Here is a 23,017-nt window from a genome sequence, read left to right as displayed (position 1 = left end):
CTGTGCATAGACTAGAAAACAGTTATTCCTCCTATAAAAGTGGTGGTTAGCCTGTAGGAGTTGAAGTTGTTTGAAATAATGTTCTTAGTACAGCTTGACCTACTGTATCTTGCTGCATCTAAAAACATCTACACAATAATGTTTAGTAAATGTATGTGGTGTTGACCAAGTAGCTGCTTTACATATTTCAGCCACTGGTATATTTCCAAAAGAAGGACATTGCAGCCCCTTTTTCCTTGTGGAATGTGCTTTAGGTGCAAATAAGAGTTGTCTTTTAGCTTTAAGGTAACACGTTTGGATGCATTTGACTATCCATCTTGATAAACCTTGTTCTGAAATGAGGTTACCAGTATGAGATTTTTGAAAAGCTACAAATAGGTGTTCAGTTTTCCTGAATGGTTTTGTTCTATGTAGTACATTAGAGCTCTTTTAATATCTATTGTATGTAGGGCTCTTTCTACCACAGAATCTGGCTATAGGAAGAAGACTTGTAGTTCCGCTGTTTGATTGATATGAAAAGGATATACTACTTTAGGAAGAAATTTAGGGTTAGTTCGTAGTACGACTTTATGTTTATGTACTTGTATGAACGGTTCTTCAATTGTAAAAGCTTGAATTTCACTAACTCTTCGCAATGATGTAACTGCGACTAGGAAGGCAACTTTCCATGTTAAGAATTGCATTTGACATGAGTGCATAGGTTCAAATGATGGGCCCATAAGTCGCATAAGCACTATGTTTAGATTCCACGAAAACACTGGAGGTGTTCTAGGTGGGATGATGCGTTATAAACCTTCCATGAAGACTTTGATAACGGGAACTCTAAATAAAGAGCTGTGCTGTATGTTTTGCAAATATACGGAAAATGAAGTGAGATGTATTTTTATGGAAGAAAAAGCTAAATCTGATTTTTGTAAATGAAGCAAATAGCATACAATATGTTGTATTGATGCTGAAAGAGGGGCAATTTGTTTAGATTGACAGTAATATATAAATCTTTTCCATTTGTTGGCATAGCACTGTTTTCTTGCTTGCTTAATTACTTCCATACATTCAGCTGGTAGTTGTAGATACCCAAATTCTATGACCTCAGGAGCCAAATCGCTAGATTGGGTGTGCTGGGATTTGGGTGCCTGATCTGCCCATTGTTTTGTGTCAACAGATCTGGTCTGTTTGGGAGTTTGGAGTGTGGTACTATTGACAGGTCTAATAGTGTTGTGTACCACAGCTGACGTGCCCACGTTGGCGCTATGAGTATCAGATTGAGCGTGTTTTGATGCAGTTTGTTGACTAGAAATGGAATGAGTGGGACAGGGGGAAAAGCGTAAGTAAATATCCCTGACCACTTGATCCATAGAGCATTGCCCTTGGATCGTGGATGCGGGTATCTAGATGCGAAGTTTTGGTATTTTGCGTTTTTGCTGTTGGCAAACAGATCTATGTCTGGTGTTCCCCATTGATGAAAGTATTTTTGAAGTACTTGAGGGTGAATCTCCCACTCGTGTGTCTGTTGATGATGTCTGCTGAGAACATCTGTTAATTGGTTGTGTATCCCTGGAATGTACTGTGCTCCAGGTGAATTTGGTTGTGTATTGCCCATTTAAAAAATGTTTGAGTTAGGAGGGAGAGTTGGGATGAATGTGTCCCTCCTTGTTTGTTTAGATAATACATGGTGGTCATGTTGTCTGTTTTGATCAAGACATTTTTGTGAATAAGGAGAGGTTAAAAGCTTTGAATGCTAGGAAGACAGCTAACAGCTCTAAGTGATTTATATGTAGCTGTTTGTGTTGGCCATCCCATTGTCCTTGAATATTGTGATTGTTGAGGTGAGCTCCCCAGCCAATCATTGATGCATCTGTTGTAAGTATGGTCTGAGGCACAGGGTCTTGAAATGGCCGCCTTTTGTTTAGTTTTGTCGAATTCCACCACTTAAAGGACATGTATGTTTGGCGGTCTATCAACACTAGATCTTGAAGTTGACCTTCTGCTTGTGACTATTGTTGTGCAAGGCACTGTTGCAAGGGCTGCATGTTTAGTCTTGCATGTGGAACAATTGCAATACAAGATGCCATCATGCCTAATACTTTCATCCGAAATTTGACAGTGTACTGTTGACCTGCCTGTATTTGTGCCAATATATTGTGAAATGCTTGTATTATTTGTGTACTTGGACCTGCAATCGCTTCTTGAGTATTTAGTATTGCCCCTAAATACTGTTGAATTTGCGCAGGTTGTAGTTGCGACTTTTGGTAGTTTATGGAGAACCCTAGGGTGTGCAGGGTTTGTATTACATAATGCGCATGGCTTTGACACTGTGTATGACTGTTTGATTTTATTAGTCAATTGTCTAGATATGGAAAGACATGAATGTGTTGTCTTCTTAGGTAGGCTGCGACTACCGGCAGGCATTTTGTGAATACCCTGAGAGCTGTTGTTATTCCAAAGGGTAACACTTTGAACTGATAATGCTTTCCATGAATGACAAACCTGAGATATTTTCTGTGCGCAGGGTGGATGGGTATGTGAAAATACGCATCTTTTAGGTCTAATGTTGCCATGAAATCGTGTTGCTGAAGTATTGGGATAACATCCTATAGTGTCACCATGTGAAAGTGTTCCGAAAGGATGTAAAGATTGAGGGTCCTGAGATCTAATACTGGCCTTAAGGTTCCGTCCTTTTTGGGAATGAGTAAATACAGTGAGTTAACTCCTGTCCCTATTTGATTTTGTGGGACAGCTTCTATTGCTTGTTTGATTAATAGAGATTTGACTTCTTCCTGCAACAGTGATATGGTCTGTGGATAGCCTGTGTGGATTTGGTGGAATGTTTGGTGGAATTTGTGTCAATTCTAGGCAATAGCCATTGCGGATAGTTGATAATACCCAGTTGTCTGTGGTAATGTTTAGCCAATTGTTGTGGAACGTTTGCAGTCTTCCCCCCACAGGGGAGGTGTGAATTGGGAAGGAATGGCACAAGTCACTGCTTACTTTGTTGTGAGGCTTGTTTCGATGTTTGATATTTTCCCCTGCCTCTGGGGTACTGGCCTCTATAAGTGCTTTTGAAACCACCTCGTTGGAATTGAGGTTGGTAGGCCGACTTTGGCTGTGAGGTGGATGCCTCGGCAATTTGGGCTCTTAATCCACCTCTAAATTGGGGTTTACGAAAGGATCCCCTGTATTGTGTGGTATACAGTGCACTTATGGCTTCTGCAGTGCCTGAATCCCTTTTCATCATTTCAATTGCAGTGTCAACCTCTTGGCCGAAAAGTTGTTTTTGGTTGAGTGGCATACTGAGCACTGCCTGTTGGATTTCAGGCTTGAATCCTGAAGACCTAAGCCATGCATGTCTCCTTATGTTTACAGCAGTGTTGATGTTTCTAGCTGCTGTATCTGCAGAGTCTAGGGCTGACCTGATCTGATTATTAGTGATGGCTTGCCCTTCCTCTACTATCTGTTGTGCCCTTTTTTGCTGTTCCTTGGGAGATGTTGGATTATATCTTTCATCTCGTCCCAGTGGGCCCTGTCATATCTAGCCAACAATGCCTGAGAGTTGGCTATTCTCCACTGGTTGGCTGCCTGAGATGCCACCCTTTTCCCTGCAGCATCAAACTTCCTACTCTCTTTGTCTGGTGGGGGTGCATCACCTGAAGACTGCGGACTTGCTCTCTTCCTGGCAGCGCTTACAACTACTGAGTCTGGAGGTAGCTGTTGGGTAATATAGACAGGATCAGGAGGAGGTGGCTTATATTTTGTCTCCACTCTAGGAATAATTATCCTTGCTTTTACTGGCTCTTTAAATATCTGGTCAGCATGTTTTAGCATGCCGGGGAGCGTAGGAAGTGATTGATATGGTGCATGCTTGGAGGAGAGTGTATTAAATAAGAAGTCATCCTCTAATGGCTCAGTATGCATTGTTTCATTGTGATATGTTGCCGCCCTAACTATCACTTGAGTGTAGCCTGTACTATCTCTGGTTGTGAAGGCTGCGAATCAAATGAGTGCGATGGTGACTGCATAGGTATAGGACTGGTAGGAGGAGAGATATGTAAATGCATAGAGTGAGGAGGTGGAGGTCTCTTTGTTCTTGGCACTTTGGCTGGAGGCTGCGTAGTGTCCAATTCCTCCTGAACGGCTAATTTCCTCTTTGGTTTTGGAGGAGGTGCAGTTAAAATTCTGCCAGTCTCTTTATGGATATGAATCATGGCTTGCCTTTCATCCATAGCCTCTATTTGTGAGTCCTCCTCTTTAGTTTTGTGGCTTTAAGTGCTTGTGAAAGCCCATGCTCTTCAGTATAAATAGGCTTTTTAGGCTCTGAAGCTCGCTTTTCCGCTATCAAAAAAGTTGAGGTTGAAGATGGTCTCGGCTCCAAAAATGATTTTTGAGATTTCAACTTGAGAGAGCGGTGTTTGCTCAGTTCAGAGACCGAGCTTCGGCTCGCGTCCGATGGCTTTGGAGAGGTGGCCCTTTTCAGTGCCAAGCTGGTGGGCTGGTGGGTTGGTCACAGAGCGTTTTCTTTCAGGTCGAGCCATGGCCTTCCGGCAGTGGCGTTCCCAAGGCCTTATGTTTGGGCTTAGATTACACAGGGGCAGGCGCACTCACATGCTGTGCTGCTGTGATCGGTCTGTCATCCTCGGAATCATGATTGGAGTCGGATCCTCGAACGGAGACTGCGGTCTGCATGATTTCTTCCTCTTCGATGTCGCGATGTTCTGTGCTTTTTGATGCCATCTCGAGTCTCTGTGCTCTTCTGTCTCGGAGCGTCTTTTTCGATCGGCAGGCTCTGCAGGCCTCGCAATTTTCTTCCCGATGGTCGAGGGAAAGGCAGAGATTACAGACGAGGTGCTGGTCCATATAAGTGAATTTAGCGTGGCACCGAGGACAGAATCGGAATGGAGTATGATCCATGAGGCTTCCACGAGGTCGGCCAGACAAGGCCCGAGTTGGGCGCACGCACCCCAAATTGCGAGTAGAGATGTCTGTTCCGACGGTACCGAAGGGTCGATAGAAGATATAATGTGATCGATACAATACCATTGAAAAAAGAAGCGTTTTCAAAGTTTATCGAATCGAACTATCGGAGCGAAAGGAAACACGTCCGAATCCGATGGCGGAAAGAAAACAATCTAACATGGAGTCGATGCCCATGCGCAATGGAGCCGAAGAGGAGGAGTTACTCGATCCTGTTTCTCAAAAACACTTCTTCGAAGAAAAACAACTTGTAACACTTTGAGCCCAACACTAGATGGCCGTCGTATGCACAGCATGTGTATCTGCAGCTACACATGCCATCGAACACACATATATATATCCATTCAAGTTTGAAGTCTGCCCCCTTCACTGAATGGTTAGTGTAAACTAAAGTTAATTCCAGTGACGGGCTCCTGATTGTGATCATGCAAAACCAGTTATGCATTTAATGTACTAAAGTCTCCCAAACCTGATGAAGGGTTCTTACAGAAATCCAAGTGAATCTACAAAATATCAGGCACTGGCAAACTAAGATCACTAAGAAAGCACTTTGTAAACCTGGGTTCCGATAAACTCAAAAAACAAGATTATTTTTCCCAAAATAAACTGCCTGGAGAAGAAAAATCATTAAATGCAAGCATGAAGCACGTGATGAATAAAACCGAAAACTGACCGCCTGCTATTCATGTTAATATCAAACAGGTCTGACTAAGTGACATCCTGTTCCTTGTTTTACGTGATCCACAGAGCACTAGAAGAAAAATTTAGAATAATCCACTGAATTTCAAAATAAATTTACCACAAAAATCACATAGAACATATTTCTAAGTTACAAATACACCAATTTATTTGACACCATTGAATTCACAGCATGGATTTCCCTCATCAGTCTTGCCACTTCTTCCATTAGGTGTCACAAGTAGGAATCCTTATTAGACTAGGTCCTTTTGAGCCAACAACACGTTTTTGTACCTTCGTTAAGACTGAATGAACATCAAAGATCTGTTCATGTATAGCCAAATAACACGTATTTTCAGAGTAATTGGGGTAATAATATGTAACCTGTAAGCTGCAGTGCATACTGTCAGTGCAAGAGTAACTTCTTCCAATCTCTGAGGTTAGGAATTTAATCATTCTGTATCAATGCAATGTATTGGTTTAGTAGAACCTAACTGGGGTTCAGACCAATAATGGCCATCCAACACAATACAACTGCACACACAACTGTGTTCTTCATATTTTGCTACTAAGGTGCCTGGATTTAATACACTTGGGTTTTCCCAATTAGACATCCTTTGCCAAAAAATATCAGAGAAGCAGAATGAGTTTTCAAATCACCCAAGTCTTAAACTCTGGTCTCTGTGCCCCAAAATGGATAAATAACTCTGAGGTGTTCCATTGAGACATAAATCTTAAAATAATAAAACGTATTTACAAATAATGTGGAGAGTTCAACTGCACTCACTATGTTTTTTTTAATTTCTAGATACTTTGAAGAAAGAACCTATATGAAAAACACACCTTTCTCAAATGTTTTTGTATTCCCAATACCGTCTTGTTTAGCTCACTCAAGAGAGTAACTGGGCACATATGGGTAAGGAGATGGCTCTATCAAGTTTACATACAAAAGAAAAATGACTTCCCCTTGTGCTTATGTAATATGGCTTTAGTTCAAACTACAATTAATTTAAGAGAAAGTAAAAAAAAGATAAGGAAAAATGGTAAAGCTAAAAGCTTATATAGTGGAGGGAAATTTTCTTCTTGCTGGCTGTTAAACATCAATAAACGTGTATAACTTTTCTGTTTATTGAAGTGGCAAAACATGCAAATCTGGTAGTTGCTGAACTAATAAAAATGTCTCCTTTGGCTGAATAGGACTTTTATGTGCAACACTGAAAACAAAAGTTGACATTTTATGCCAATGACAATGTTGAATCCAACTTTCTGAAGTTCTAGCTGAGAACCATAATTGCACATTGGTATATGTATACACATATTTTTTTTATACAGCTTGAACTCGTGAGTCTAATTGATTCATAATTTCGCGAGTGCCGATTAGTTTTTTTGAAACCATCCCAATAGTGTTGTTATCCAAAATTCACTCCACCTCAGAAAAAAATACATTAAAATGAGGGCAATGTAGCAATTAAAACCACAATAATAAAGACTTTGGAAAGTGACACATTTCAAACACTAACAGATGTCTTTATGTTTACTTTAAACAATTGTTTAAAATGAACTGTTGTGTGTATGTGTACAAATTATTTTTTTCCTGCTTAAAAAATGCCTAACATGAAATGGAACTACAACAATAACAATTACATGGTTGAGACCACCTATTTTTGTGACCAGGAAAATGCAACATTCTGAATTCCCATGCCGAAACCAAAGCATGACGTGGAACTCCAGGGCAAAAGGAAGTTGTAACAACTGGAAAAATTACTGATCAACAAAGAACTTGCAAGAGATACAGCTTTTCCTCAGTGCCATCAGATCAGGAGCTCTAAAAGCAGACAGCATCTTGAAACTAAACAGTGAAACACTTAAAAGTATGCAACATTAAAAAGCTTTTTTTTTGTAAATGGAAAGAATTTAATGCTTTGTCAGTCTACTCATCTCCAATCAAAAGATGTTTACTAAAGGTAACTGGTGTTTCAAAGAACTGCTTGGTCAGTCCTCTCCCACATAAATCAGAAATGACAGATGAATGGTTATTCTTTCTGCGTGTTTCCTTCTGTATTTTGTCGCATTATGTTTGATACCATGTTGCTTTTATGATGGTCACTGTGGTTACCTAAGCCAGCTCTCCCTGGCAAAGGGTGCAGCCTTTCTTTAGAACGGTAATCCATTTTCAAAAGAAGTCAAGAACGCCCAGCATCTTAAGGCATTTAAGGAATCTTCGTTCAAAGCTGCTGACCATAACACATTCCTTTCAACATGGTGAGCGATGATCCTCCCACCCCATACCCTACTCCAGCAGAAACGATTCAGAATAGCCGGGTAAAGGGAGAAAAGAAGACCTCCAGCAGCCATACAATCAGTTGTCTATATAGTATTTAAAAATCTAAACTTGAAAAAATTAGCTAACTTTTGCGCACTGTTCGCTGTGGGCTTCTGTTTTTTTATTTTTTTTATTCATTGCGTCCATTTTGGCACCTTAAAATTCTAGGAACTCCGGACCGGTCCTTTAGAACTAACCAAAACAAAAAAGAGCCTTCTTTTTTTTAAACTTTATTTCAGAATCTTCAAATCTCTTGTTGGAATTCTCTCTTCTCTATTGATTTCATACTCCTTCTTCTGACATTATGGACTGTCATTCCCCACTAGCTTGCGCTTGTGAAGAAGTGGAGGTGATGACCCCCGGTTGGGCTGCTGGTCCTACTGGGACAGCATCTTCCAGGCGCGCTTTTTTGGTACTTGGCTCTTCAGATGCTGCCATTGTGTTCATTGTATCTACTTCGCAGGCTCGGACGACCGCTACAGGAGTGGATGAACTAGCCTGAGTCGCGAGTAGTTGCAAAGGGTTTGTGAGGGCTGGGAAAGAAGAGAAAAGAGAGCACATTTGATTTAGTAAACAATACATTTTAAAACATCAATATGTACTGCTTGTTTGCTGGCGATTTATGTTTCAAAACTGAACACAAATATTTAAAAAAAAAACAGTATAATGAACATAAAAATGTTAAAGCAAGTTGAGAATAAGAGAGTGGAAATATTCAAAGGTAATTGTTTCTTGAAATAACCACCATTTTAGGAGACAAAATTATAGTACCTTCATGGTGAAACTTTAGTCTTCAGCATCCTTCCCATTATCAACATGTGGCTATAACTGCTACTTTGTGGCCACACCAGAAACGGTTTTGAAATCTGCTAAATTAGATATTTGAGCTCAAGTACCATGCACTAATGTTTGTGTTATAAAGTGCTACCGACTTCCCGGTTTGCATATATGTTATTGCTAGTCCTCCTCGTAACAAATTGAGCTAACTGATGTGTTTCTGGCTGTTGGATATGCGGTTGCCAAGAGTTAAAATTATCGGAATAATAAAGCAATCAGAAAGGTAACTTGGGCCTAATCCTATGTCATACATCTTGCCATTCCCCTATCGACCTGCGGAAAACCGCTCTGATAGGCATAATACAGGAGGAATGAGGGATAGCATAAACAGTGCCCGGCCCAGCATAGGTCGCCAACACTTGCAGGCCCAGAGAATACCACTGAAGCCACCTTAGTCCTAACTAGTGCTGTGTGCGGGCTAAAAGATCAAAGGCCGACCCCATGCAGTGCATAAGGAAAACATTATTTACCTGTAAACCTCAGTTTTTCAATTGTAGTACTTTACAATCATATGCCGTGCACACGCCCATCATCTAGTGTTGTGTGTGGACATTGCAACTTGTTTTTCTTTGAAGAGGAAGTTTCAGTTTTGGGAGACTGTTGATACCTCGCCTGAAACCCATAACGCACCGGGACACAAACTCCACCCCTTAGATTGTGTTGTTTGCCTTTGGGTAAGAACATACAGTGATACAAAGCAGTGGATTCTGTGTGTTCTGGTAGAAGACCACGTATCAAGAAAGACAGTGACTGGTAAATGTCCGACATTGAGCTTGCATCTGTGGAGGTGTGTGGTGTAAAAATCTACAGAACTACAAGCTCTAAACTGGTTGTTTACAGGTAAAAACATAATGTTTTCCATTACAGCAACACGTACTACTGTAGAACAATTGCTGTGCATAGATAATAAAGCAGTACCCATCTCCCTAAAGCAATAGCCATATCCATAAAGCAGTACCCTGCAAGCATCAAAGAAAGATGGAAAATGGTTCTGTATCCAGGTCTAGTTTGTTTTCTTATATGCTCTAAGCATTTTCTCAGTCGCTGAAACAGTTTTTATAGTGATTACAAAAGACTGCAGGTACTGGTTGATGCTTGCAATCCACTAACACTGCAGAAGAAATGAACTGCAATGATGATGGACACTTTCCATAAGATGTGATGTACTGGACCAGTGTGTACCGGTTCGAATGGAGGTTCCATAAGCAATATTAGAACAACATTAATGGACTTGTTGTGATCAAGCTGGGATAACTGTTTTGAAGCATTCCATGCAGTCTTTAAAGCAAAGGGTTTTGAACATAGAAAGATATTCCCTGTTTCGCTTTAGGTAGCTCAGTTGCTAGTTGTACTCTTATGCACGAACAGGCAAAGTCCCGTCGTTTGTAGGCTCAAGAAGTAACAAATAATGTCTTGTATTGACGATTCTAAGGTCTATTAAGACTGTTGCAATAACAGACAAGTGTTTTCAATGTAGCTGTTTACGTTGCCCATGTCTTGAGCTTTCTAGATTTTTTAAGGATAGAATGCACTTCAGAGTTGACACTGTAGGTGGCTACATTCTAAGACTTCAGGTGCCAAATCTAGAGCAGCAGACCTTGATCTTGTATGAAAAGATCTGGGTGTAGTGGTATCTTCTCAGGGGATGGTTGAGAGGTAGTGGGTGGAAACCGTAAACTAGTATCTTTGACCATCTGATCCACTGTGCATTGCCCATGGACTGTGGGTACCTGGAAGCAAAGCTTTCATATTGTGTGTTTTTAATGTGGCAAATAGATCCACCGTTGGGTTACCCATCAGTGAAAATACTGTTGCAGCACCAGGGCGTTTATTTCCCATTTGTGTTTTTGTTAATGCGTTCTACTAAGCAGGTCTGCAATGTTTATGTGCACTCATGGGCGATGTTCTGCTAGGAGGATGAGCTGTTGTATGACTGACAAATTGCCTCTACTAGAGTGGGTAGGTGAGTGCTGTCTCATAAGCACTGTCTTGTTTCAAACGAAATTAAGAAAATGCTTGCTGCGCTTTCTGATTTGCCATCAATTCTAGTACACTGATGTGCAACTGGTGTTGCAGAATTGTGAGCTTGTTCTGCAGGCTTCTTGCTCCATAAGGGTGACAACTGTGTTGAAGGTCTTTTGAGGTTTTGTTGCAGAAGGGCACATTTACCATCAGACCTTCTGAACTTGTATAATGCAAGGCACCTTCATCCCCAACAATTTCATTATTATTATGTCAGAGGACGCCAAGTCTGATAAAGGAGAAACAGCTTCTAAAATAATCATCATTCTCTTGTTGTTGGGGTACGCTTCAGCTCTCACTGCATTGAGTATAGCTTCCAACGACTGCTGCGCTTGCTAGGGGCAAAGGGTGATGTTTTTTGGGATTGTCTGAGAAGCACAATGTTATGTGTATATGTAAAGCGCACTAGCACCCTGGAAGGTATCCTAGCGTGGTGCTGCATGTAAGGTTCTAGCCTATCCTATGGCTCGTGATGCGTGCAGGTGTGAGACGCCTAGCTGAACATGAGTAAGGCACTTCAGTCAATTGCTGCTTCTACCAGCCATTCGTCCAGTTATGGAGAGACCTGAATGCCGTTACACAGCAGATGCACTGCTACAACTACTTGGCTATTGGTAAACCCTTGAAAGGCTGTTGTAACAGCACAGGTTAAGATTTTGAATTGATGATGAGCTCCATTTACTACGAACCTAAGGAACCGTTGTGAGCTGGGTGGATGGGCATGTGTGAAGTAGGCATCCTTGAGGCTGAAAATAGTAATGTAGTCCACGAAACAGAGCAGCAGACCAAGATCTTGTAAAGTCTGACCTGACGTGATCAGAGGTTGAATACTGGCTAGAACGTTCCATCTTTCTAAGGGATTAGAAAGTACAGAGAATAAATGACTTGTTCTCGATGATATAGAGGACAGTTTTGATAGCTCCTGTCTGGATGTGGGCCGGCACATCTGGGGCTGCACTGGTAGTTTTGGCAGTTCTACATGAGGTGTGGCATATTGGGGGGTGTGGAATTCATGGCATAAGCCTTGGGCAAGGACTGGGCACCCACTGTTCTGAGGTCATATCCTTCCACTGAACGTGTAACATGATGCATCTCCTGAGAGGTTTTGAACAGATAGCGGAATGTAAGGAAGGTCATTGTTTGGAGGCAGAGGTGCCCTTGGTTTGGAATCTCTAATCTTACCGCAGATGTTGTTCTGGAACCTGTCTGTAGTGCTTGGATCTTCAACCCTGCTAAATAGACTGATACACCGGGTGTTCACGGCATCTTCTTTTTTGCTACAGCCAGAGATGAAACTCCAACTGATAGTTGGTTTAGGGCAAGTCCCCTGGATTTGCAGTCTTGGTGTCTCCCCTTTTATTTTTTATTGTGTTTTATTGATGTGTGCCTCAAAGCAGTGGTCAGCGTCAATGGGGAGGCTGATGATGTGCTACTGCACCTCTGGTCAGAAGCCAGACACTCTGAGCCATGGGTGGCTGCATAACAGGATAATGGTGTTAGACTCTTGTAAGGCAGCAAAAGCGACATTGAGAAAGCAGCTGATTGCATGAGAATGTATCTTTCTGTCATGGACACTTTCTTTCCCCTGTTTGGGTATGCATCTGGAAGCTGTTTAACAAACCCTTCAATTTGCTCCCTCCTTTCTTCCATAGAAGGGCGAGAGAGTTGGCCATTCACCATTGCCTTGCTGTCCACACAGCTACTCTCTTGCTCTCAAAATCAATATTTTTGCTTTCCATGTGAGGTGGAGGGGTATCCCCCGTGCCCTGCATAAATGCTCTTTGCTGTGTGGACTACATGGGTATCAGAGCAACATTTCTGTGAATGAAGATGTGGTCTTTCGGAGCAGCGTCTCCCACCCAGGGGTGACCACTTGTGACTTAACTGGATTCTCAAAGTTCTCAGTAGAACACCTGAACATACGTTTGAACATTAGCACAACCTATACTGACCACCCTGTTTTAGATTGGATCTCATAAGAAATTCCTCCTTCTCTTCCATTATATGGAATTTAACTTTGTGGTAGTCTGCCACTCATACCAAAATAGTGTGATACACGATTGTATCATAGGGAATGGATAGTTTGACTCAATATGGCTACAAAGATGAGCTGTCTGGAAGGTCAGAATTAGAAGAAAATCTGTGCACTCAACAATGTACTCCAATTTACAAATAATCAAAAGTCCACTGGTACATGTGCTCATGGGTATTATCCTTCGCTCATGGGTGATGCAAAGTCAAACACCATATGCACGAATACAAAACTACGTGTCTTCTTAAGTACTACTGCAGGGGATGTGGAGGCTTCTCGTAGTACCTGTAGTGATGGGTAAGGAGACATGTGAAATTGTCTATACGTGCATATGGTGTCTGGGAGTTCCACATTTTAATCATGCATGGGTTTATCTGTCATTTGTGAGCACTGGGTACTCATAAGGGGTTGGCTGGTCTGCAGAGAGGTCCTGGCCTGAGTCTCTGTGAATAGACTCGGCAGATGTTGGTGAGAGTGCAGGTGATGGTGTGGATTCTGAAGACCTTTTCTGGTACAGAGTATGCCCTAAAATCTTCTCCTGTGGTTACAAAACAGGTTCATGGCTGTGCAACAGTAGGCCTCCAAGATGAAAATATTGTTGTCAAAGCCTGCAATTTGGAGACCAGCAAAAATATTCTTTGCTTGGTTGTTGATTTTCACAACTCTAATGCCAGCCAACCAGCAGAGATGGGGAAGGGTGACCCCATATTTTTTCCCCGACATGTTGTAAGTGTGCACGTCACCGCTGGTAGGAAGACTTTTAATGGTAGGAAGACTACTTTCAATACTAAATCGCCTAAGAGAAGGGATATATAATATGGGTTCCCTAGGGCACTGATGGAGAGTTCTCGGCAGTGAAGTTCCCTAACTGAACTCTGAAGATTTGTTTGTAAGAGAAATGTTGACAGAGCAGTTTGAAAACAAAATCCCAAAAGTCTTGGAAATTGTGCAAGGTTGGGACCAAGAATAAGAAAGATTTGGACACCCAACAACTGGTCCCAGTGCTCTAGACAAACAAAATTGAAGGGAGTACATTTGAAGCTTGGCATTAGGAAACACCCGTGGCAGTAGTTTAAAAGAATTTGGAACAATCAGGCTAACACTGATTCCTTGTTAAGGCAATTGACTATAATTAGTCTACTGGCCATTATCCTCTTTGGGTCGAAGACTGTCAGATTGGAGTCCAGAATTACCATAATGAACTGAATCCTCTTGGAATGCATCAATAATGATTTTGGCTAGTTCAAAGGCCAAGATGCTCAAAGATACAGGGTTCGATAGGCAGGACAAGAATGTATTATTCCACTGCCCTCAAAAATGCTATGATGAAACAGTTGCCCCCAAGTATGTGTCTCAATGAATCTTTTGCAGTCACAGAAGGGCACCCACTGGAGCCAGGATTGGTAAAGCCAAAAGCTCAAATTGTGACTTAAGTATCTAATTTGGATGAGGTTGTAACCTTGTTGAGTTCCTGAAGCACTGGTTGATAACACTATTGATGGAAATGCCAATTTAACAGGTTACAGATTCTGTAAATTATAACTGATAATCAAGATCACTAAAGTCATTTTTTATGTGTAGTTCTGTTGTGAATCAGAACACAAACTGAACATAAAAAAACCTCAAATGTCTATACTGGTAATAACGGTTTTTAGTAACCGTGGCACTTACTCCATTTACTGAAGTGAAAGAAGAGGTGCCCAACAGGTCCAAAACACAGACAGCTGTCATTCTGGACAGAGGCCAGGTACAAAAGCCAAGTCTTTCTGGAACTTATGTAGTGAGAGGACTTGTTTTATATAGTAACGATATAGAATGAGAAAGAGTCCTCCAAATGTTCAATCTATTAGTAATGAGACCCCTGGCCTCTTTCCAAGAGTGGGACAGGCAGTGCTTTATAAACATTATCTGCAGAGGTTCTTGGCATGCAGAAGTAAGGCAAATTTGACCAGGACAAGGGCAGCTGTGCTAGTAGTACATGGATGTTCTGGACTACAAGCAGGCTCCTGCATTCTTTGTAATCTGGGTTCTTTGGAGTGATTTGAGTTATAGCACCATCTACATCTGCAATAGAGTGGACTGAGCCTCCTTAGCCTTTGCTAATGTTAGAGGAATGGGCATTTTCTGTTCTTGAACGATTTCCTCTCCAATTGCTAGTGGTGTGGTGTGAGAAGATGATCATGCCTTGACAGACTACATAGCCTCTGTCAGCTAATAAATAAAATACAGTTGTGTCTCGGCGGTACCACTTGCATAGCACTCAATGATTTGGCCACAGCTGTGCCCAGTTTTAGACTACCGAGCGATGGTGTCGTCATTCAAGGGGAAGAAGAAGTATTTCCCATTGATGGGAGGCTGATGACTTTCTCCATTAGTTACCAGCCTCGGAGAGTAATCCAAGCATTACTTGTTTTCTTCACTGCAACAAGTATTCCCAGACGTGGGTCTCTTGCTCGCTGTACACAGGTCTCAAGCTACACCCTACTGAAAAGGACCATGTAGGCCAAAGCCGGTCTGAGGTTGACTGTGTTCCTGTCCAAAGTGGACCTGGCCTAACAGTTTGAGCTGGAATGTTCCTATTAGAGCACAATCAATCCTGATTTACATATTGCTGGTCCCTGTCTGAGGTGGCCAGGTGGGAAAAATTATTATTGACTGGGTTGCAGCCCGAGTAACTACCAGAGGTTGATGATAATTCAGGCATTTCACCCATCACTGTTTTTGTTTTCTTCAGGATGACTTTCTCCTTTGCATCTAGCTTGATGTTAAAAGATGTAAGCCAGACTTCCTAATGTATAAGCTGACAGGAACTCAAGGTCCCGGTGGCAGTATTGATGAGTTCCTGTGAAATAAGCAGTCTCTGTTGTGCTAATTCTTGCCCAGATTAAGCATACTATTAGACTACTTCTGGGCATAGTCTGGGAGCAACTTTACTAAGAGAGAGAGAGAGAGAGCGCGCGAGAGAGAGAGAGAAAGACAGCGAGAGATGAAAGACCTGTATATTTTCTTTCATAATTGATATTTTTCCTGAATTGCCCTGTAAGAGAACAAGACTTTGCACTCCCATAAAACGGCCACCACCACTCACCGAGCTCGAGCATCTTCTGACAAAAACTGGGCTTTGGCAAGGGGGTGAGCGAAGTTAGAGGATGGTGGGCATAGGGGCAGCCAGGAGTAATTTGATGCTCCTGGTTTTTGCATGTTTTAGAATCTCTGGCACTGGGTCTTGATTGCGTTTCAGAATATCACAAGTTCCGCCTCTCACAACAACAATGCCTGGATGACGGATCTACAGAAGCATCACACATCCTGAAGGCCTTTCGGGAGTGAGTCTAGCCTAGGTCTGGACTATACATCTGGACTGGCAGTGTTCGCACAGGCAAGACATGGAGCAGAGGACCAAATTCTTGGTTGGTAGGCACTTAAACAAGATTGTCAGGAGCAGCGTGAAAGGATGGAGGAAGAGGAAGGGACCCAAGCAACCTCCCTGGCATTCAGCTTCACACTTACAGCTTCCAAGAAAGTGAATGAACCGAGAAGAGAATTGAGAAGAGAATCTGACTGAAATTACTGAGGAACTAGGAGAGTTTTTATTCAAGTACAGCTGACCGTGAACCTTTGGATCCGACAGGTTTCATTGGTTCACAAGGGCATCTACGCTTCCTGGGAAGGAAATAATTGGGGTAAAAATAAAATAAAATGAGCTGTGAGGACACAGGCTGCAGGTTCTGACACCAGGTCTTGAGGCTGTAGTAGCACCGAAGAGGCCAGTGTCAATTATATCCTCCATCAGACGTGGCATTGCCAGAAGGGGAGGATTCAGCTACTCCATAAATTTCTGCACCTCTGTTGTCGGTGCGACCTCCCAGCAAGTCTGCTGTGGTCTGGCTGATCTGAGAAAAAGGTTTAGTGAGGTCAGAGCCTCTTGATGCTTTGAGGGGAGGACAAAACTATTTAGTGCAACAAATGCCCACTACCCACACTTCAAAAAAAAAAAAAAAATGCTTTTGGGGTGAATCTGAGTCACAAAAATACCCCAATTCACTGCAGAAACAAACCTGAGAAACAGGAGGATTTTGCAGTTTGAGCAGTTCTTGTGAGTCTCTGTCAAAACAAGGTGCACGGTTAACCACAAGAACTGCTTGAACCAGTTAACATGGTTTTCAATGGGCCTTCTTTTCCTTGTGAGAACCACACAAACTACCTAAAACTGTCCAAGCCAGTCGGTTCCTGCATTGCGGGCCTTAATGTCTTTTAATGTAGGCAGAAGCAAATTTTGCAGAAATGCACTGAAGTTTACTTTGACAGAATAATTTAATAAAAAAATAACCCATCACTAGGTGCATCATCGTCTGACTACTGGTTTACTGATTCTAGATGGTGGGGAACAGGTGATATGCTGAAACACTGGAAACCATGTGGAATTCGTTTTTTATTTTTATACAGCTCTTAATGTTGTATGCTGGTAAGTGCCCCCTCACATTAACTACCTTCACAACAACCTTTAAGGCTGAGATGGTGGCAAGGGATGGACATGCCTAGTGCGGTTGCGACTTGCACAGAGAATGACTAGGGGGGCATCATCTGTTTCCACTCTATTGTGCATGTCTCTGAAGGCAGTGGCATGAGGTGAGACCTGGTTCACTGACAAATGCCTGGGGTGGGAGACTTGCATGATGTCTCAGTGCTATGGGGCTACAACACTGTGCTCAGAGAGATCAACTAAAAATCCCTTAGAACTACAGTGACGTGGGACAACACACCAAGATAGCTGGGCTCGGTGTAATGGAGTGGCAAGAGCTGAAGAGGGTTTGCTTCATAAAAGGCACTCAGCTCCCGGGCACTTGGTAGTATTTCCCTAGCTGCTAACAAGAGGATCAGGTTTGAAACAGGTTGTCCCATATTAGAGAAAGAATAATTGTAGGACTTATCATGTTGTCATTCTTTGCACCACTTGGATAAGGCTGGTGAAATTACTTTTACACGTGACAATCTCTTGGCTGGATATCTCACTACATTAAAAAAAAAGTGTTTGGTACAGTGCTGGGTGACGAAGACTATATACTACCCTCCTTAATCTTCTTCCTAACGATGGAATCCAAAGACTTTTGCATGGTCAGTTCATCCTTACCTAGCATGAAAGCCGCACAAAAGACAAAGAGGTTATTAGGGTCAGGTGCACATGGTTTATGACAACGCCCATTGCTTAAGGTTGGAGTGTTGAAACATAAGCTACGCTGTCTGAAGGATGAAGAGTAATTTGGGAAAACCCCTTTTAGGAAAACGCGGAGCACTACAGAAGCAGGTTCAAGTTCCCCTTCTTTTGCAAAAAAAAAAAAATAATAAAAAAAAAAAAAAAAAACGGAACTGGCAATAAATGGGTATCTGAAGGGAAGCGGGGTCTTGCAAAATATGCTTGTGTGTAGTATAGTAAGCAAAGCTCTTACTAAGGCTCTGATTTAGTAGCTTATGAAGCGGGCTCTCGTCCTGCCACTAAATGGCAGGGGCATACAAAACACACTAAGAATAAAAAAATTAAAAAAACAAGTGCATTCAAAGTTCATTCTTGTCAGAGTATGAACATATTGCTACATTCATGTAATCAATGTTTGCCAGAGTTGTTATTCTTTAATCATAGCTGTTTGCGTGTATTTATAATGTCATTTGCTGGCGATGTGCACAGGGAACTTTCAAAACGTTTATTTAAAAAATAAAAAATAAAAATCTAGCATCAATAGCCAACTAAAGTTAAGCTAGACTCTTCATGAGCAGCAATCTTGATTTCTTTACAGAAAAAGGTACAGGAGGCCATGATTTCACTTACCAAGATGCCCCAAGATTGGTACAGAGTAGGAGCTACATTTTAAAATAAATTACACGCTGTTGACCACAAAAAACTTGAAAAATAATGTTAACCGGACGTTACTGATGCAAAATATCTGCTGGATTTGAAATACACATGCCTGAGTCTCATTTCCATGCAATAAAACCTCGTTCTGGGAATCGGAAGAGATACTTCCACCAAAGTGATCCAAAGTTTTGAACTTACATGTGAACAGCACGTTACTTTGTAAATTATTCAACAGATAACATGTAAGGTTTGTTGCCTTTAAACAGGAATTGTGATAGGAAATGTGTGAACCACAGTTAAAACTATCTTAAAAGGAAACCAGTACCTCTGCCAAGAGAACACAAACTTATGTCCACTGAGAGGACTAGGCATTAAACAAAATTTTGCAGATATTCTGGACAACTATGCAGCTTTCACTCTGAAGGGCAAACTAAGACAATCTACCTGTGCCTACATTTATGGATAAATGCAAGCAAGAGTACTAGAAAAAAAAAACCTGCCCTGCTATCTTCACAGTTCCAAGGATTTAACTGTAATTTCAAAAGAATCCATCACAATATCTGGGTGCAAGCCTCCGATAGTCACATTGAAGGACCCACCACTGTTTCGGGCTCTCACTAGGGTCTGGCATGGAAACACCTCAGTATTCAAACGTAATTAGGCTCAGTTTCAAATGAGTTGGTCCCATAGGCGAACTCTCGAACCCCAGATTTTCTATCATGCTGTCAGATTCTGGCAAATGTTGACTGAATTTTTTGCGGTCACATGGACTGTCAGGAATGTAATGGTACCTTGAAATTAGCTGCTGCCAAGCACCGTGAATGTGCTTAAAAGCCTGGACAGGCAATCCCTTCTGAACTTGTCCAAGTTGCAAAAAGGAGGTGTTAGTAAAGGTTTACTTGTCCACCCACAGTTATATAGTCTGGTCTCACAGCAAGTCAAAGCCATGAAGAGATACATCCAAACTTACAATATACTTGCTACCAAAGATCTCATGTGTAGGAAGAAAGCAATCGGAGTGACAAATTAACCACTAAACCTAATTATAACTGCATATGGTCAAACTAAACCATGTGTCTCAACAAAAACATGTACAAGTCTGTTATTACTTCACAGTAGCAAAAGTTGTGTGTAAGGAAATGCCTCCTTGGCATGGTTGCCCCCTGACTTTTTGCCTTTGCTGATGCTATGTTTACAATTGAAAGTGTGCTGAGGCCTGCTAACCAGGCCCCAGCACCAGTGTTCTTTCCCTAACCTGTACTTTTGTGTCCACAATTGGCAGACCCTGGCATCCAGATAAGTCCCTTGTAACTGGTACTTCTAGTACCAAGGGCCCTGATGCCAAGGAAGGTCTCTAAGGGCTGCAGCATGTCTTATGCCACCCTGGAGACCTCTCACTCAGCACAGACACACTGCTTGCCAGCTTGTGTGTGCTAGTGAGAACAAAACGAGTAAGTCGACATGGCACTCCCCTCAGGGTGCCATGCCAGCCTCTCACTGCCTATGCAGTATAGGTAAGACACCCCTCTAGCAGGCCTTACAGCCCTAAGGCAGGGTGCACTATACCATAGGTGAGGGTACCAATGCATGAGCATGGTACCCCTACAGTGTCTAAACAAAACCTTAGACATTGTAAGTGCAGGGTAGCCATAAGAGTATATGGTCTGGGAGTCTGTCAAACACGAACTCCACAGCACCATAATGGCTACACTGAAAACTGGGAAGTTTGGTATCAAACTTCTCAGCACAATAAATGCACACTGATGCCAGTGTACATTTTATTGCAAAATACACCCCAGAGGGCACCTTAGAGGTGCCCCCTGAAACTTAACCGACTATCTGTGTAGGCTGACTAGTTCCAGCAGCCTGCCACACTAGAGACATGTTGCTGGCCCCATGGGGAGAGTGCCTTTGTCACTCTGAGGCCAGTAACAAAGCCTGCACTGGGTGGAGATGCTAACACCTCCCCCAGGCAGGAGCTGTAACACCTGGCGGTGAGCCTCAAAGGCTCACCCCTTTGTCACAGCACCGCAGGACACTCCAGCTAGTGGAGTTGCCCGCCCCCTCCGGCCCCGGCCCCCACTTTTGGCGGCAAGGCCGGAGAAAATAATGAGAATAACAAGGAGGAGTCACTGGCCAGTCAGGACAGCCCCTAAGGTGTCCTGAGCTGAGGTGACTCTAACTTTTAGAAATCCTCCATCTTGCAGATGGAGCATTCCCCCAATAGGGTTAGGATTGTGACCCCCCTCCCCTTGGGAGGAGGCACAAAGAGGGTGTACCCACCCTCAGGGCTAGTAGCCATTGGCTACTAACCCCCCAGACCTAAACACGCCCTTAAATTTAGTATTTAAGGGCTACCCTGAACCCTAGAAAATCAGATTCCTGCAAACTACAAGAAGACGGACTGCCTAGCTGAAAACCCCTGCAGAGGAAGACCAGAAGACGACAACTGCCTTGGCTCCAGAAACTCACCGGCCTGTCTCCTGCCTTCCAAAGATCCTGCTCCAGCGACGCCTTCCAAAGGGACCAGCGACCTCGACATCCTCTGAGGACTGCCCCTGCTTCGAAAAGACAAGAAACTCCCGAGGACAGCGGACCTGCTCCAAGAAAGGCTGCAACTTTGTTTCCAGCAGCCCTGAAAGAACCCTGCAAGCTCCCCGCAAGAAGCGTGAGACTTGCAACACTGCACCCGGCGACCCCGACTCGGCTGGTGGAGATCCAACACCTCAGGAGGGACCCCAGGACTACTCTGATACTGTGAGTACCAAAACCTGTCCCCCCTGAGCCCCCACAGCGCCGCCTGCAGAGGGAATCCCGAGGCTTCCCCTGACCGCGACTCTTTGAATCCAAAGTCCCGACGCCTGGGAGAGACCCTGCACCCGCAGCCCCCAGGACCTGAAGGACCGGACTTTCACTGGAGGAGTGACCCCCAGGAGTCCCTCTCCCTTGCCCAAGTGGAGGTTTCCCCGAGGAATCCCCCCCTTGCCTGCCTGCAGCGCTGAAGAGATCCCGAGATCTCTCATAGACTAACATTGCGAACCCGACGCTTGTTTCTACACTGCACCCGGCTGCCCCCGCGCTGCTGAGGGTGAAATTTCTGTGTGGGCTTGTGTCCCCCCCGGTGCCCTACAAAACCCCCCTGGTCTGCCCTCCGAAGACGCGGGTACTTACCTGCAAGCAGACCGGAACCGGGGCACCCCCTTCTCTCCATTCTAGCCTATGTGTTTTGGGCACCACTTTGAACTCTGCACCTGACCGGCCCTGAGCTGCTGGTGTGGTGACTTTGGGGTTGCTCTGAACCCCCACCGGTGGGCTACCTTGGACCAAGAACTGAACCCTGTAAGTGTCTTACTTACCTGGTAAAACTAACAAAAACTTACCTCCCCCAGGAACTGTGAAAATTGCACTAAGTGTCCACTTTTAAAACAGCTATTTGTCAATAACTTGTAAAGTATACATGCAATTTTTATGATTTAAAGTTCCTAAAGTACTTACCTGCAATACCTTTCGAATGAGATATTACATGTAGAATTTGAACCTATGGTTCTAAAAATAAACTAAGAAAAGATATTTTTCTATACAAAAACCTATTGGCTGGATTTGTCTCTGAGTGTGTGTACCTCATTTATTGTCTATGTGTATGTACAACAAATGCTTAACACTACTCCTTGGATAAGCCTACTGCTCGACCACACTACCACAAAATAGAGCATTAGTATTATCTATTTTTACCACTATTTTACCTCTAAGGGGAACCCTTGGACTCTGTGCATGCTATTCCTTACTTTGAAATAGCACATACAGAGCCAACTTCCTACATTGTGCAATATACAAAATGCAAGTCAATAAAAAAAAAGAAGTTCTCTGAGATAGTTGGGAAGATATGATGATGAAGCATGTCATAACACCCTCTATTCCTGTCACGGCTCGCAGTGCTAAAAAGGGGCAGGGCGGGTGCGGGGGGGATACATTTAATGATTTAATTTTTTTTTAAAAACTCTTACCTGATCCGCCAACCCACACCGTGCCGCTCTCCTTTCCATCGTCGCTGAAGGTACAGGCACCCAGCCTGCCCTGATGCTGCTCAGAGCAGACTGTGCAGGCTCTCTCCAGCTCAGCAACTGTGTTGCTGGGCTGGAGAGAGCCCTGTGCGCATGTGTGTTTAGCTGGCCCAAGACAGCCGGCCAAACACACATGCTGTGCACTCCCCCTCACTGCTAATCACCCCTATGGCCCGCCCCTTTCATAATGAAAGAATAATAAACAAAGTTTATTATCCTTTCGTTCTGAATGGTTTGGAGCTTTT

At 43.0% G+C, this 23,017-nt stretch overlaps 1 protein-coding gene across 1 annotated transcript in view; it reads right to left on the bottom strand.

The window, feature by feature from the left end:
- Positions 1–5,789: 5,789 nt before the first annotated feature.
- FOXK1 (forkhead box K1) overlaps positions 5,790–23,017 on the bottom strand; it is a 299,423-nt gene continuing 282,195 nt past the window's right edge. The window contains exon 9 of the mRNA XM_069209974.1: positions 5,790–8,502. Coding sequence (XP_069066075.1) covers positions 8,282–8,502 — 221 coding nt within the window. The 3' untranslated portion in view covers positions 5,790–8,281. The remainder of the gene's footprint in view (positions 8,503–23,017) is intronic.

The sequence above is a fragment of the Pleurodeles waltl genome, chromosome 10, assembly GCF_031143425.1.
Source record: "Pleurodeles waltl isolate 20211129_DDA chromosome 10, aPleWal1.hap1.20221129, whole genome shotgun sequence".
NCBI classification, from domain to species: Eukaryota; Metazoa; Chordata; class Amphibia; order Caudata; family Salamandridae; genus Pleurodeles; species Pleurodeles waltl.
This window is presented reverse-complemented; position numbering and strand designations above follow the sequence as displayed.